The sequence below is a fragment of the Amblyomma maculatum genome, chromosome 10 (genome assembly GCF_055883805.1).
Source record: "Amblyomma maculatum isolate TAMU_Amacu chromosome 10, ASM5588380v1, whole genome shotgun sequence".
NCBI lineage: Eukaryota > Metazoa > Arthropoda > Arachnida > Ixodida > Ixodidae > Amblyomma > Amblyomma maculatum.
The window spans coordinates 143,519,563-143,534,516 of record NC_139353.1 but is presented as its reverse complement, the minus strand read 5'-3'; the positions used below and the strand labels follow the sequence as shown (position 1 = coordinate 143,534,516).

Genomic DNA, 14,954 nt, shown 5'->3' with positions numbered 1-14,954 from the left:
AACCCATCAAAGTTCACCAGTATTCTATAACTAGTTTACAGGAAATGAAAGGCGTATCATCTGTCACTCGTGACATCCCGCTACTATCATCATCATGGTAGACAAGGAGAATTATGATGTGCGTTTCATGGCCGTGGGCGCAGAACAGTTGGTAAAAGTGCTAGACTGGGGATCAGAGGGATAAAGTTTCGATTCCCGGTGGAGACAGTAATTTTATTTTTCTGATGATTTTAGGAAGCTTAACAAGTTGAATCCCGTGGTATCGCGTGGAATCTCGAGAAGTGGGACACTGCTCGCGTACACACGGACGGACACGCTGGCGAGGCATGAGCCATTGAAGGCTTTCGCCTTAAAAGTAACAGAGGCGTAGCATATATATGTAGCGCGGTCGACTGCGCCTAAACCCTTCCTTAGCGCCGCCGTTCGCTTCGACAGATGTGGGACGAGAACGAGAAAAAGCTTGTAGCATGCTGATGTCCGGATTTTCTTGATATCGTGACAACCGCAGCAGATATTCCCGGCTTTTAGGAAGATATCAGCAGAGCGTGAAAGATTCGTACTTATTGAGTGACGTCTCTCTCTGTCCCTGTGGAATTTTATTCAGAAAAGAAGTTATTGTGTATCTGCTTGTGTCATCATAAAGTATTGCTGTGCGCTACGCGTCCACCGCTAAATCAACCTGTACATAAAAAAAACGAATAAAAAAAGAAGCTTAGGTTTACTGAGACATTTTGTGAATATTTACATAAATATTTCCTAAAGAGCGCTCTAGGTTTTCGGAGTGAGTTCAGTGCTTACTAACAAAGGTTAGACCCCTTCTATCCGCTAACTGAGTTAGCTTTATAAAAGACCAACGCCAGCCATATAACCAGCAGCACCAGCTAAAGTACAATATCTAAAGTAAAAACAGAAAAGTGTCGATAGTGGCTTTAGGATATGTTAAGGACTACACTTGTGCCAGAAATGCTGTTACTCAATTTATGTTCCTTGTCTCCTTACCGCCTTAGTTTGGCGGTAACACGTCCTTCGCATAGGTTTACAAACGCAGCAGAGTTCCATAACGACGCACCTGTAATGATGGACGTATTTACGTTATGCCATGGCAACTGCAGTGAATTTATTTAAAAAGCAAAACAAGATTGTTTACTCTGATCGTATTGTCGAGTATCAGCTTTAGGGAAAGTGGGATGAGGGGGTTCGTGGTATGCAACGCAACATGTGACGGCCTGGCTCCATGATGACGTCGTCGCCGATTCTTGCGTCAAGTACGCTTCCCACTTGCGGAACGATGCGGAACTTCTGAAGCATTCGTGTCACGTACACAAAGATCTCCAGCGAGGCTAACGTCTGTCCAGGGCAACTCCTCTTTCCTGAAGAAAAAGTAAATAAAATACAATCGACATTAATGAAGAAAACGTCTTCGCATAATTTATTACCTCCGAGAAGGCTGTGTGTAGTCAGGGAAAGCATAGGGATAGCAGGCGAAGGCGGCAACGTCTATGGAACTATTTGAAAGCATAGGCGACAATTTACCATTTTTTTTACCGTACTCACGGAAGCTTGGTATCAATGTAATTGCTGAAAGTGGCAGGAGAGGTTGGTTCACTTGCACTGGTGTACCATTTAATGCACGAAACTGCAACTGCGGCGACAGGATATTATTATCATCATTATAATTATAGATTAGGCATTGAGAGCGAAAAATCATGATACTAACTCTAGCAGGTGGTACAGTCAAAACTCAATTTAGCGAAACCCGATTTAACGAAAGTCCTGATTTAACGAAGATATACGGATCCCCCTCAGAAGCTTATATGGTCCAATGCTTTCAGCAACTCGAAATAACGAAACTAATTGCGCTATCCATCCCGATTTAACGAATCTTTTTCTAAAAAAATGAAGGTAGAAATGTCCATTTTTGGTCTATTTTGTACAAAGCGCTCAAGAATGTATTGGCTGCGAGCCAACGGTGCCACCGTGCAGCAAATAAATCCCGCTTTTGTCAAACTTCGCGGTGCGAAACCCGAGTTTTAAATATTTTAATTCACGACATTTCGCCAGCGATAGAAAGCCGGCCCGTCGACCCGGTGTCGGCAGCGGTGCAAACCAACACCGGGACATAAAGATGGTTGCCCTTAATATGCTGCGACTGTCTGCCGGAACACATGAGAAAAGAACGCATAAAAGATCCTGGCAGATGTTGCTTACAAACCGCAAACAAGCAAAGATTAGCGATGTATTTTCTGGGAAAGGAATTTAGTCCCCTGGGACCCTTCTTGCCGAGGTAAAAATTTAATTGTTTTTTTTTCATACGAGCTATCGTTGTCGGTGGTAGCGCGGGCCGCAATTTCATTGTAGCAACATAGCATAGCGGACAAGTTGGTATTGCATTTAAAGATGACGTAACAGTAAAGCTTCCCTGGCCTTCGTTTAAATTGGCTGTTAAGTCCTTGAAAAGCAGGGTTTCATTTTCATTTACGCTTCGCAAGAATGATGCCGCGGTACTTCCTTGATACAGCGACACCATATAATAATAGACATTATCAGATTACGTGACTAAGACGCCTTCCTCGATTTAACGAAGTTCCTGATTTGGCGAAATATTTCGCGGCTCCCCTCAAGTTCGTTAAATCGAGTTTTAACTGTAACTGCGAACTGACACTGACTGGTCGTGGGGCTTGTGCTACCTCACCGAACCACGCGGCATAGCCTGTCGGCATGACCTGGCAGCTGAGACTTGTGATTTAAGATGGGAGGGTGAGGGGAACTTGGCCTTTTAGACCTCTTGCATTCCTATTCCGTATGCAATAGTAGTACGCACAGGCAGGTTAGTACGGTTCGGTTAAGCGGGGTATCATATCTATGTCTGGGGTCCTCTTCTCCAAAGATAGAACACCGGCTGCCAGACCCCAGAGTCAAAAGTTCTTCATAGGACGAGGACGCAGTATTACCGCGTCGCCATATCCGTTTGCCTGCTGGGACATAGCGGCGAGGCAAACTGTTATAGATTGGAGCTTTATCTCTAATGTGTGCTAACTCCAGCGCGAAACCATTAATCAACGGGAGCCTGTATTTAATTTAGGCTATTGACACTTAATAGCGTGAACGTTAGCGCCTTACAAGCAGGCTTATTGACAGCCTCTTTGCTTCACAAATGACGTGCCACTTGTTAAAATAGCATCCTTCAAAAACCAACATGCTGAAATTATCACTAAAGCAACGACATTCGAAATACCGTCACATACGAACATACGATTGAACGCTGGCATTATTTGTGGACGGGCGCCTAAGGTATTATTTGTTTTTTATTTATTTCAAATACCTCAAGGGCCCTTGGGTGAGGGCTTTGCATGACGGGTGAGCAAGCAGTCAGTCAGTCAGTCAGTCAGTCAGTTCAGTCGTTCAGTCGTGTCCGACCCTTCGTGACTCTATAGACCATGTCACGCCATGCCTTCCGGTCCCTCACTATCTTCCTAACATCACATAACTTCATCTGCAGCTCCTCGAGGATGCCATCTAACCATCGCGTTCGCTGCCTACCCATTCTCCGTTGACCCTGAACCTTTCTCAACATCACATCTTTCTCCAGCGACCCCTCTCTTCTCATCAGATGACCAAAGTATCTGAGCTTTAACTTTAGAATTTGACCCTCCAATGAGCAGTCAGGGTTTATGGTCGACAATACCGACTGATTTAATCTTCTGGCAGTCCAAGGAACTCTCAAGAGTCTCCGCCAGCACCACAATTCAAACGCGTCAATTCTTCGGCGGTCAGCCTTCTTCACAGTCCAACTCTCGCATCCATACATCACAATTGGAAAGACCATAGCACGAGTTATACGGATCTTGGTTGACAGACTCTCTGCTCTTTACTAGGCGGTCAACGCTAACCATGGCTCTCTTCCCCAGCCATGGTTAGCCTTGACCGCCTAGTAAAGAGCAACCTTGTGTTAATAAAACGATGTCTCCATGGCTTTATTAAAATGGTCCGGCTTCGCATGAAGAATGGCATTTGTGGGAAGCTTGTTCCAGTTACGAACTGTTTGGATAAACGAGTGAAGGTGGGTGATGATGCAAGCAGGAGGTGGATAAACGGCCTCGAGGTGGCTTTTGCGGACTGAAGAACGATAAGCAGGCAGGATAGGGCAGTTATAAGAAAAGTTGTGATACATCTTGTGGTACAAACATAGTTTGCAACAATACGGCGTTGTTGGAGGTTAGCTAGGCATGTATTTTGTCTAAGTAACACAGGTGGAGTACAAGTAATATGAGTAGATGACTCGAACGGCGCAGATTTGAGAAAGTTCAATAGATTTATTTACGTTGAGTGGGGTCGCAGATGGCAGATACGTTCTCTAATTTGAGAGAGCAGCATCTTGCAGGACCTCTGCTTCGTCATAGAGCCTGAAGTGACACCTCCGCAAGAACACTGATTGATGGAACCAGACTTGCACGTCCGGATTACAAGTAATGATTACTTGTAAGTAATTACATTTTTATGTCATTTTGTAATTAATCGGTTATTTTTTTGGGTAACTCTTGGGTAACGTTTTGGATAACTCAATTACTTTCTACGTAATTGATTACTAGTGATCAATTTCTTTTTAGACTTAAAAACAACTAGAAGGGGGTGAAGCCGGCACAATCGCGCAGCTGCTTTTGGGTAGGTAGCTCTCTTGTACAAGCTAGAGGGCTGCAGCGCTACAATGATCATAATGAAAAAAAGGTATTCCATCAAAGCTAGAAGAAATTTAGGGGCTAAACCACAGCCTCTACACAGACGACATCACAGTCTGGACCACTGGAGGTAGTGATGGACAAATTGGAGACATCCTTTAGGCATCTGTGAAAACTGTTGAAGAAGACGTAACCCTTAGATGCCTGAAATGCTCTCCCGAAAAGTTCGAGATGCTCGTGTGCCAGCCACCACGCAGCAGATTTGACAAAGAACAACCGAGAATCGAACTAAAGGCAGACGAAATTCCTATAGCCAGAGTGGACACGATTAGGATCCTAGATATGTGGCTGCAGGAAAACGGTCATGACGGAGAAGTTATAAAGAAACTCGAAGGCTGCGCTCAACAAAAGATACGTTTAATTAGACGCATCGCAAATCGCAAATCGGGCATGAGAGAAGCAAACCTTCTAAGACTTGTGCATGCGTTTCTCTACAGCACGATCACCTACCTGCGAGAAAGCTAAGACTGAAGCAATCATCAGGAAGAGCATTAAAACAGCCCTTGGTCTCCCCATAAGTACGTCTACGAACCAGCTCATGAAGCTATAGGTGTGCACAATATGCTGGAAGATGTGAGAGAGGCCAATCAAAGCTCCCATTACGAAAGGCTGTCAAAGACCCGGATGGGAAGAAGCATACTGCTGAAACTAGGCATTCGATACGAAAGCCAAGTCGACCAGATGACGGATGCCCCGATGGAAGTCAGGAAGCGACTAAAAATCCCCCTGCGGCCACGAAATATGCATCCAGAGCATCACCAAGAAAGAAGGAAGAAAAGGGAGGAAACGCTGCAGAAGATTAATATATGTCGACTCCACCGAGTTTGATGACAGGCATGTTATGGTTGCGGTAGTTTCAGATTAACAAAGTCTAAGAATAAGCGGCTAAGTTGGGACGAGCTTAGCTCACAGGGCTGAAGAGGTGGAGATTGCCCTTCGAAAACAGCAATATGCAATTTCTCAAGGAAAGGGTCTCTTCACAGGCAAGAACGATACTGAGAACATGTAGACTTGTCGGTTAGTCTTTGGTATACCAAATCGATGGTTGAGCTCCATTGCATGATATGTGTTCTGGGATTACTGTCCAAGTCAAGGTAGAACATAGTGTATTTTATGGTTTGCAGGAAGTTTCTACACGTCGCAGAAACACTCGTCACAGTTTCGCCCTCACGCCACTCGGGTAGGACAAAACAAGCGTTTCACGCATGCCACTACCCACCGGCATCAAGTGCTCCTTATGCCACAGTCGTTGACACACGTCGCAAGCAATGCCAAATTGGTTGTTCGTGAATTCCGCTTCAAACGTGCGCGGGGAACAGCGTGATCACGTGATAGGTCATGAGACGGCCATTCACGTCCTCATCTACGGACGTCTCCACCTGTTCGCATCGGTCTTCCAGTAGGGCAAGGCACGCCGCTGTTTCCTCTCCGCGTCCTGGCGTCTGCGCTTGGCAATGCGCTCTTCTCTTAGCTGCGGCGTCTTCGCATCTCTCTTGGCCTTGCGCCTCTCGATCTTACTTGCCTCAAAGGCTAAATGTCAGGCAACTACCTCGGGGTCCGACGACATGAGTTTCTCTCGTCTTCTACGCCGCGCAGTGTCGGCCCCGCTCTCCTTGTTTTTCATGACAGACTCTCTTCGAGACTCTACCAAATCAAAATACCGGATAGAGAAAATTGAGACACCTGTATGCTACTTCACAGATCATCGATCAGTCTCTCATCTCTATCAAGCAAATGAATAAAAGATATGTCTCTCATTGCTAAACATACATGACCACCTCAAGCTCAGCCGGAGAAACATACCTCTCGCTACGTATAATCTGGCATAACAGAGCTAAGCCATTGCCGTTTTTTGTAGCAATACATGCATTACAAATTTGTTTCATTCAAGAAAACCGCTTTTTTTTCTTCACTTCCTAATGTTGAAAGTTGCAGTTAGATTAGAAATATACCCTAAAATACCAATGTCGGCTATATAATACGTTTAATAAGAAAACTAATTTCTGCAAGACGGGACTATTTTCCCGTCCGCAGAAAGAGAAAGGTCTTCGGATCCGTTGTTTCCTTTACATTTCCTCAAAAGTTTGCGTTGATTGTGGTGAGCTCCTTTAGCCACCAGCCTCGAAGCCTTGCGCAAGCACGCGCTGGAGCGCGAGGTTTACACTCATTATAATACTGCCCTTTCTTTCAGTGCATATATTGGAGAGAGTGTTAAGCGTAGGGGTGGACCTCTTCATGAGGAATGGCGGGAAGAATAGGGACGATAACATGAAAAAACAGCTGCTCTCGAAAAGTAACAGTGTTTAACGGTACATCACTCTATCCGCTGTTTCTCTGTCGTCTCTGTACACTTCTGTTATTTGACTAAACGGTCGTAGGAAAAGTAATTTAAATATAATCTATTACTTTTTTGTAATTGTTCAGTTCCTTTTGAGGGGCTGTAACTGACGAATGTAATCGATTATATTTCGCATGAAGTAATTGTAATTGCAATCGGTTGCTCATTTTCTGTAACGGTTACAAGTCTGTACGGAACTACGTTATTTGCGTTGGGGCTTTCCTTCGGAAATATCTTGATTCATAGCTCAAAAACTACTGGAAAATGCAAAGAGATAGGCGATAGAGCTGCGCTCTATTGGCTCAAATTCTACCGACATGCTGGAAATGCAAATAGCAGCGTTGTATGAAAACTCGAGACGTCGTAATTGCATTCGAGGCTTAGTTACGACAGGGCGCGATAAGCAGAAGAGCAATTTAGTATGTCCTTTGGTTTACACTGTCAACCGCGATTGCCTTTTATGCAGCTATGCTGTTTGGGCTACAGTTAAGATGCCTAGAATATACAGAATATAAATGAACAAACCTATTCCAAATGATAAAGCATATGCACCTTCATTATGGATGCTACAGGCGCCTTGGTCGCGAACTAATGCTTTCTCTTGCTTTAATGGCGATACTCTTTGATACACTAATACGAGGATCATTTGAGCCGAATTTAGGAAAGAAACGCCCTCATCGCAATGAACGCTTTATAGGGTGCTTTATTTTAAGGCTTTGTTAACATCCTGCTAAACGACTGCTTCAAAGTGTAGATGAAGGTCGCCATAAAAACTGACAGAGCAATGTTTGTATTATGAAACTGTAATTCCCATTACAATGACAAGAAATATAAGTACACTGTTATATGCAAAAAAATTGTGAGCCTCAAAAGTTATCTGGAGAAAGAGCTCATGATCAATTATCTTTTAGGCACTTTCCGATAACTGCAAGGGGTTTAACTGAGAAGGCATTGGTGTTCCTTAAGCGAAATAAGTGACATGTGATGCACGCTTATTGGTCCAAAGAAGAAAGGAACAATGTTCCAGTCTCTTACATAGAGCATTTATTTCTGAAGTGCACACCGAAGGTGGTGTTCGCAATAGTTTTGAATGCGCTTCATTGGTTGCGCGAAATAAACTCCGGGAAGCGAAGTCGAGAAGAAAAAGCACAAATCATCACCAAGGGTTGCTGAAACCGCTGCAATTGCCGCGTCGAAATAGCCGAGAGACAGTAGAGGCTGAGTCGAGGCACGGCCGCTCGATGGAAGCGCACTGGGTGCGGCCTGCTGCGTCGCGCCGCCGTCAATGGGCAAGCGCGTCCTTGGGAAGTTTACAGTTGCGCCCGCTATTTCAGCTGAGGGCGCCACCGTTCGGGGACACGTCGCCGCCGGGGTCGCCGGCTCTGAGCGCGCGGTTTGCTTGCTTTCTGGACGCGTTCGCCTCGTGTCTGCGTGGTAAACGCACACTTTTTTTGTGTGCGCGTGTGCAAACACGTTAACGTTTAGACGGGATGCGTTTGTTTTTTAAGGCGAAAGCCATTCTAGGCTCATGGAGCGAAAATTTGTGCGCAGAAGCTGTGGCTGTAATCTGTGCGTCGCATCTGTGCACTGGTGTGTCTGTCGCAAAAGCGGACGTGCAAAGAGGGAGATTAGGAATGAAAATTATTGATGGTAATAGGTAATCAATAAAAGTTATAAATAGACATTGATAGAGGTAATGACTAATGCTAATGACTAATAACGGGTAATAATGACTAAAATGATTTGTAATGACCAGTATATCAAACTATGGCATGTAATGACCACAATTGATTAGAAACGAGTACAAGTGCTTAGCGATGTGCGGTGATGACTATAATAGCTAGGCATGACTCATCATTACTGCTAATGACTATGAAATTACCAATATGTGAAAGGATGACCTTTAATGACCACTGCTGATTATAAATGAGTAACCTTCTTAGTTATGAGTGGTAAGGGCTACAATGACTACGCAGGCAGACGCATCATGACTGGGAAACGACCAATATATCAAACGACGACTTGAAATGAACTGTGGCAAACGATGAGAGGCAAATGATAAGACAAGGGTAGGCTTTCGCCGTCCTCCGCTTAAGAGACATCTAAGAGACCCTCAAATTTTATCTGCTGAGCTCGCTTCAGGCAAAGGCAGTAGCAAGGAGTGGAAATGCACTCGCTTCCTTTGAAATGAAAGCGGCGCTGAGGTTAAAAGTCCAGATGCTGAAGCATAATGCCCTATCAGCTGCCATTGAATTTTCTACAAGGGGCAGCAGATTGGACTTGTTGGTGATAAATTATAGGTTAACAGTACAAACAACGTGACGGGAACATAGGAGAAGAGGCGGCACAACCGCGCTAGTTGTGTCGTCCTCTTTTCCTGTGTACCCGTCACGTTGTTTAACCTATTTAGGTACCATAAAGCTCGCCAGTAAACTAAGATTTTTACCGATGTGTTGTGAAGCAGATGAACATGATGAGGTGGCACCAGAAGCTCTTCTCGCAGGTTATGCTGCGAGGACATATCAGAAAACGGTACGAAGCGTTTTTTTTATATAAGCATAGAATTTGTTCTATATTTTGCCGCGCTAGTCTGAGTGGCCTTGCAGGCAAAGTAGTCTGTGCATACAACATTTGTGTATTCTCTTGGGACTGTTTGAGCCGATGCGATAAACTGAAAAGCCCCGTTCCACAGAAAATCCGGCGCCCGCTCTGTCGGCGGAAAGTTGAAAAAATACCTCTGGTAAGAGGCACGTTCGTTGGTGATATGGCCAGACACCTTTGGCGCATTGAGAACACGACATGTTCAATGTGGTTGCCAAATCGGAGAGTCAATATGATGTAAGGGTGAAATGGGAATTATTGAAAGTGGGACCCTTAGATCCCAAGTCAGGCACACTATACTCTTATAGGGCATGTTCGTACGGCTTCAGTAAAAAGGGGCTTTATATAGCTATGTGTAGGGTGCTATTTCATATAATGCGGTGGCTTAAGGCTGAATTCTAATGATATATGCGACAGAGGCAGCAATTGCGAGAGACGGTGAATAAGCAGGTAGCAAAGAGCGGGTACTCTAACGAGGCTCTGCAAGGAGATTTAAGAACCCCAAGTTTTGTTTATCACTACCAGGTTGTTGCTTAATTTATGCGATATTTGGTGATGGTTTTGAGGCGACATGTCAGTCATGCAAAAGCCTTTTGCAGGAAATATGTCAACTGAACCAGTTACAGGTTGATGAAAACCAAAGACAATGGAGGCTTGATGTACCCCGCAAAGAAAGTAATCAAGCTTTGTCAGCTTACGAGCACCTTCATCAACAGGATGATGAAGTCTGAAGAGGTCCGGTGAAGTAGCAAGCTGTGTAAACTTTTGATTCCATCATTCTTTTCTCACTGTACACAGTACCTGTAGCTAATCTATGAAAACAATGATCGTGCCCATGCTGAGGCGCTATGCAAGATATGGTTAAGTTGCGGCACCCACTGACTGCGAGCTGGGCTGGAAATGTCAACTCAACAGTGGAACGACATTTATGGCTATGGCATAAACCTCTCTCATGAAAGGTTTTCCATCTGCGATTGGTAATTTTCTTCCTTCTTTGTGTGGCCATTTAATAAACGTACTCGGCTGCTCGCTGAATCTCGGCTGCAGTTGCGCTCTGAAGCGTGAACATTCTTGTGATCGCAGCTAAGAGTTTCACAACAGGAACACTCGATGCGCGTTCTTCCATTGAAAATTACAAACCTGCAAAAATTGTACGGGTTTGCGAGCTGCCAATAAAAATGGTAATAAAAACTTTCGGCGCATATACATAGTACCTTGAGGCAGACCGGCTCTATGAAGCGCGCTTAGTTCGGTGATGCAAAATGCGAGAAGCCATGATGGATAGCCTTCTGGCGTAAAAAGTCTAAGGTCTCCAACTGAGCCGAAGATTCCAGGTTATCATGTAGATTTAACCTAACAAACATCTTCATATTTCCAACGTAACATTTGTCAGAATGAGATAGAAAGGTTAGTTACATGTATTTTCACAGAGGTTGCTCACAGTAGGAAAATATATTTTTATCGGATAGCGCTGTCAGCTTAGAACAGGTTTACATAAATTTGTCTATAAAAGCTGTATGCAGGAATGAGTAAATGGTATGAAAACGACCCACGGAATTCGCGACATAGTTAAGTGGTTATGCATTAGGCTACCATGGCAGCTGAACAACTTCGAATTGTTCACAGCCGGGTGACATTTTCGTGTGACAAACAACTTGATCCGAATGCAACATCACGGTAATGCGAGCTCTCCAATCGAGTGGCCTTGACCCACCGCCACATTAAGTTTTGCGGGGTACACTCCAGTATACATCGTTGCCGAGCAAGCGCTAGGTGCTGACATGGTCACACTAGACATGACAGTATATACTAATTCGTGTTGCCTAATTGTGTGAAGCGGAGCTCTTATATCCTTAAAATAAAAGGCTTCTACCACGCCGACGCCTCCCTGAAAGCGCAGCCAGGCGCAGCTCTCCGCGCGCGGCTGTCCCCGAACGGTGGCGCCGCGGCGGCGGCGACGGGAAGTAGGCGCCTCCCGCCGGTTTAGGGCGACGTAGCAGGCCGCACCTAGTGCGCTTCCATCGACCTAGTGCACTTCCATCGAGCGGCCGTGGTCGAGGTGTTAACGTAAATACTGGGGAGAGGAGAGGGCATGGTGCGCTTTAGGAAGACGCACCATCTGATGCGGACTGCATGACGGCGGCACAGTAAGGGAAAGATGCCGAGACAGCTAGCGTATACATTTTTCTTTTTCAAAAACGCGCAGAAGTTATGGATGCTGTAGCGGATAGGGTATTGCGCAGGGAGGGTTGAAGGAGTGTGAACACTTACTAACAAAAGGTTTTATTTCCTCGGCGCGCTTGTGTTCTAAGAACTTGAAGCTGCAAGGTTTACGCCTGCATGTGGCAATCTTCGGGATTGAAACATCTATACATCTACTAATTACTGTGCAGTATAGATGTATTGGCGACAAAATGTGTGATGTAAACTGGGGGAGCGGGGCAAGAGAATGCTTTCCCGAAGAATGAGAATCTCTGGGAGTTAGTTGCGCATATGTTTGTTTATTTGTGGAAAATTACGGAATCCCTTGGTTGCCAAACAAATTATGATAAATCCTATGTGGTGAAATCAAGGCAAATTTGAGAGTATGCTTTAGCAGTTCAAAGGACACTGAGGAGAATATCACGTTGATGTAACACGGCTCATGCACAAGAAACATAGCGACGGTTCTGAACTTTTCTTACCAAATGAAAATGGCAGTATGTTCTTGAGCCTCTCCAATGCGAAGGATCCGTCTTCATTCAAAAATCGCGAGGGGTCGAACTTATCCGGCTCAATCCAGTGTTTGGGATCATTGTGAACCGCCCAGATATTGGGGATGATGGTTGACCCTCGCGGCACCAAATACTTTCCTATCACGACGTCTTGGACGGCCCTGGAAGAATAACTGTCGCAGTACGGGAAAGCACAAACACCCGGCGATGTTCCACGCTCTGCGCGGCTTTGTGCGCAGAGTAAGAAAACGAGAAACAAGTATAAATGTTTTACGAATTTCGCCCTCAACTTAAATATACGTGTACATGTAGCTGGCATATTTCGACAAGTGGAGCTTCACGCACTATTTTCAAGGCACATCTTTTTTCATGACTAAGCCGAGAACAGGGGCTGTTACCGGTCTCTCTTAGGTAAATCGACGTTATGCAACCAATGAGCTTGAGATACTTTTTAGTTTTCAGAAAGATTTGTAATTGCCATGAAAAGGATATAGAAAATCCCGAGCGCTTCTTAGCAACGCTAAGCCTGGGTACTTTGAACAGTGTTAGATGATATGTTTTGCATGTCAGGCAAGACAATTGTACATTACCACGTGCTCAAAATTATATACATAATTAGTTTGTAATGCCCCGCCGGGGTGGTACAGTGGTAAGACGCCCGACTACTGTGCCGGAGTACCCGGGTTCGAACCCGACCTCGGCGTCTGCGTTTCGATGGAGGTGAAACGAAGAGGCGTCCGTCTGCTGTGCGATGTCAGCACACGTTAAAGATCCCCAGGTTGTTGAAATTACTACGTAGCCCTCCACTAGGGCTCCTCTTTCTCTCTTTCCACTTTAACTCCCCCCTTCCTCTCGTCCCTTACGGCGCGGTTCAGGTGTCCAGAAACACAAGTGTGACAGATACTGCGCCTTTCCCTTCCTGTTAACCAATTATTATTATTATTATTATTATTATTATTATTATTATTATTATTATTATTATTATTATTATTAAGTAGTTTGTAAACACTGGCACGTGAAGCTGCTGGTCTAAGCGAGCTTTGCTCCCAATACATTTATTTCGTTTTAAAAATAAAAGTTGACTGATCGAATAAATTTAGCCTACAGACCTTTCCATGCCGTGTAAAAAAAAAGTAATTCTTCATATTGTCACGGTGTTGGCGACTGGGGCTAGATTAACAGAGCCGGTACAGGTAGAATCACACGGTCCATGGCTTAGATACGTCCTGCGAGTCCGGAGCCGATTCACTTCAACGTCGTCTTTCACTCTGAGCGCCCCCTGGCATTCCTCCCTCCTTAAGCGTAACGCACACAGTTACACGTGCACACAAGCGTACAAAAGCAACCTCCCCCCCTCAACAAAAAAAGTTTGGAGATGTAGTTTGTCAGTCACCGTGCAAAGTACGGCTTCAGTCGCAAGACATGAACTGGCTCTGGACGAGGTAGCCGACGGCCTGTGTGCTCTGATCCATCCGGGAGCACCTCGTAATTGACGTTACTGATGCGTCGCACGATTTTGTACGGTCCGAAGTAGCGGCAAATTAGCTTGTCTGAAAGGCCGCGGCGTCGTACAGGAGTCCACACCCATACCTGGTCCCCGGTGTTGTAGGAAGCTTGTCTGTGGCGGAGGTTGTACCGGCGTGAATCCCTGTCCTGTTGCTGGGTGATGTGGACGCGTGCTAGTTGGCGTGCTTGCTCAGCATCTTGGGCAAACTGCTCGGCGTCAGAACAAAGTTCGGTATCTGTTTGGTAAGGGAGCATTGCGTCCAGCATCGTCCGAACCTCCCTGCCGTAAACGAGGCGAAACGGCGTGAAACGTGTAGTCTCTTGGACTGCCGTATTGTATGCGAACGTCACATATGGTACGATCGCATCCCAAGTCTTGTGCTGGGCGTCGACGTACATCGCCAGCATATCCGCGATGGTCTTATTAAGCCTTTCCGTCAGCCCATTGGTCTGCGGATGGTAAGCAGTAGCTTTTCGATGCGCCGTACCACTGAGATGAAAGACTTCGGCCATCATTTTTGAAGTAAAGGCAGTCCCTCTATCAGTAATAATACAGGTAGGAGCACCGTGCCGTAGTATGATCTGGTGTACAAAGAAATGGGCAACTTCAGACGCTGTACCACTAGGTAACGCTTTGGTCTCGGCATAGCGAGTCAGATAGTCTGTGGCGATGATTATCCAACGGTTGCCACCAGAGGACCGAGGGAAAGGACCGAGAAGGTCCATGCCGACTTGATCAAATGGTGCTCGTGGTGGTATTATGGGCATGAGGAGGCCCGCAGGCTTTGATTGCGGAACCTTCAGACGCTGACATTGCCGACAGCTCTTGACATAGCGCTTAACAACAGTGGCAAGGTTGGGCCAGTAGAATGTCTGTCGTATCCTAGCAAGTGTGCGAGAATAGCCCAAGTGGCCAGATGTTGGTTCATCGTGGCACGCGGAAAGGATTTCCTCTCTCAGAGCTGTGGGTACCACGAGGAGGTAGGTTCTTGACTCGGATCTAGAGTTCTGCTTATAAAGCACACCACCTCTCAGGCAGAAAGTTGAGAGGCTCCGAGA

At 45.5% G+C, this 14,954-nt stretch overlaps 1 protein-coding gene across 2 annotated transcripts in view; it reads right to left on the bottom strand.

Annotated features, from left to right (window-relative positions):
- Positions 1–640: 640 nt before the first annotated feature.
- The window catches only part of LOC146177603 (cytochrome P450 2J4-like), an 87,919-nt gene continuing 73,605 nt past the window's right edge, over positions 641–14,954 (bottom strand). For both annotated transcript variants that reach the window (XM_084581160.1, XM_084581161.1), the window contains 2 exons: positions 12,360–12,550; positions 641–1,370 (listed from right to left, as the gene is read on the bottom strand). In XM_084581160.1, the coding sequence (XP_084437286.1) occupies positions 1,174–1,370; positions 12,360–12,550 (388 nt within the window). In that variant the 3' untranslated portion in view covers positions 641–1,173. The remainder of the gene's footprint in view (positions 1,371–12,359; positions 12,551–14,954) is intronic.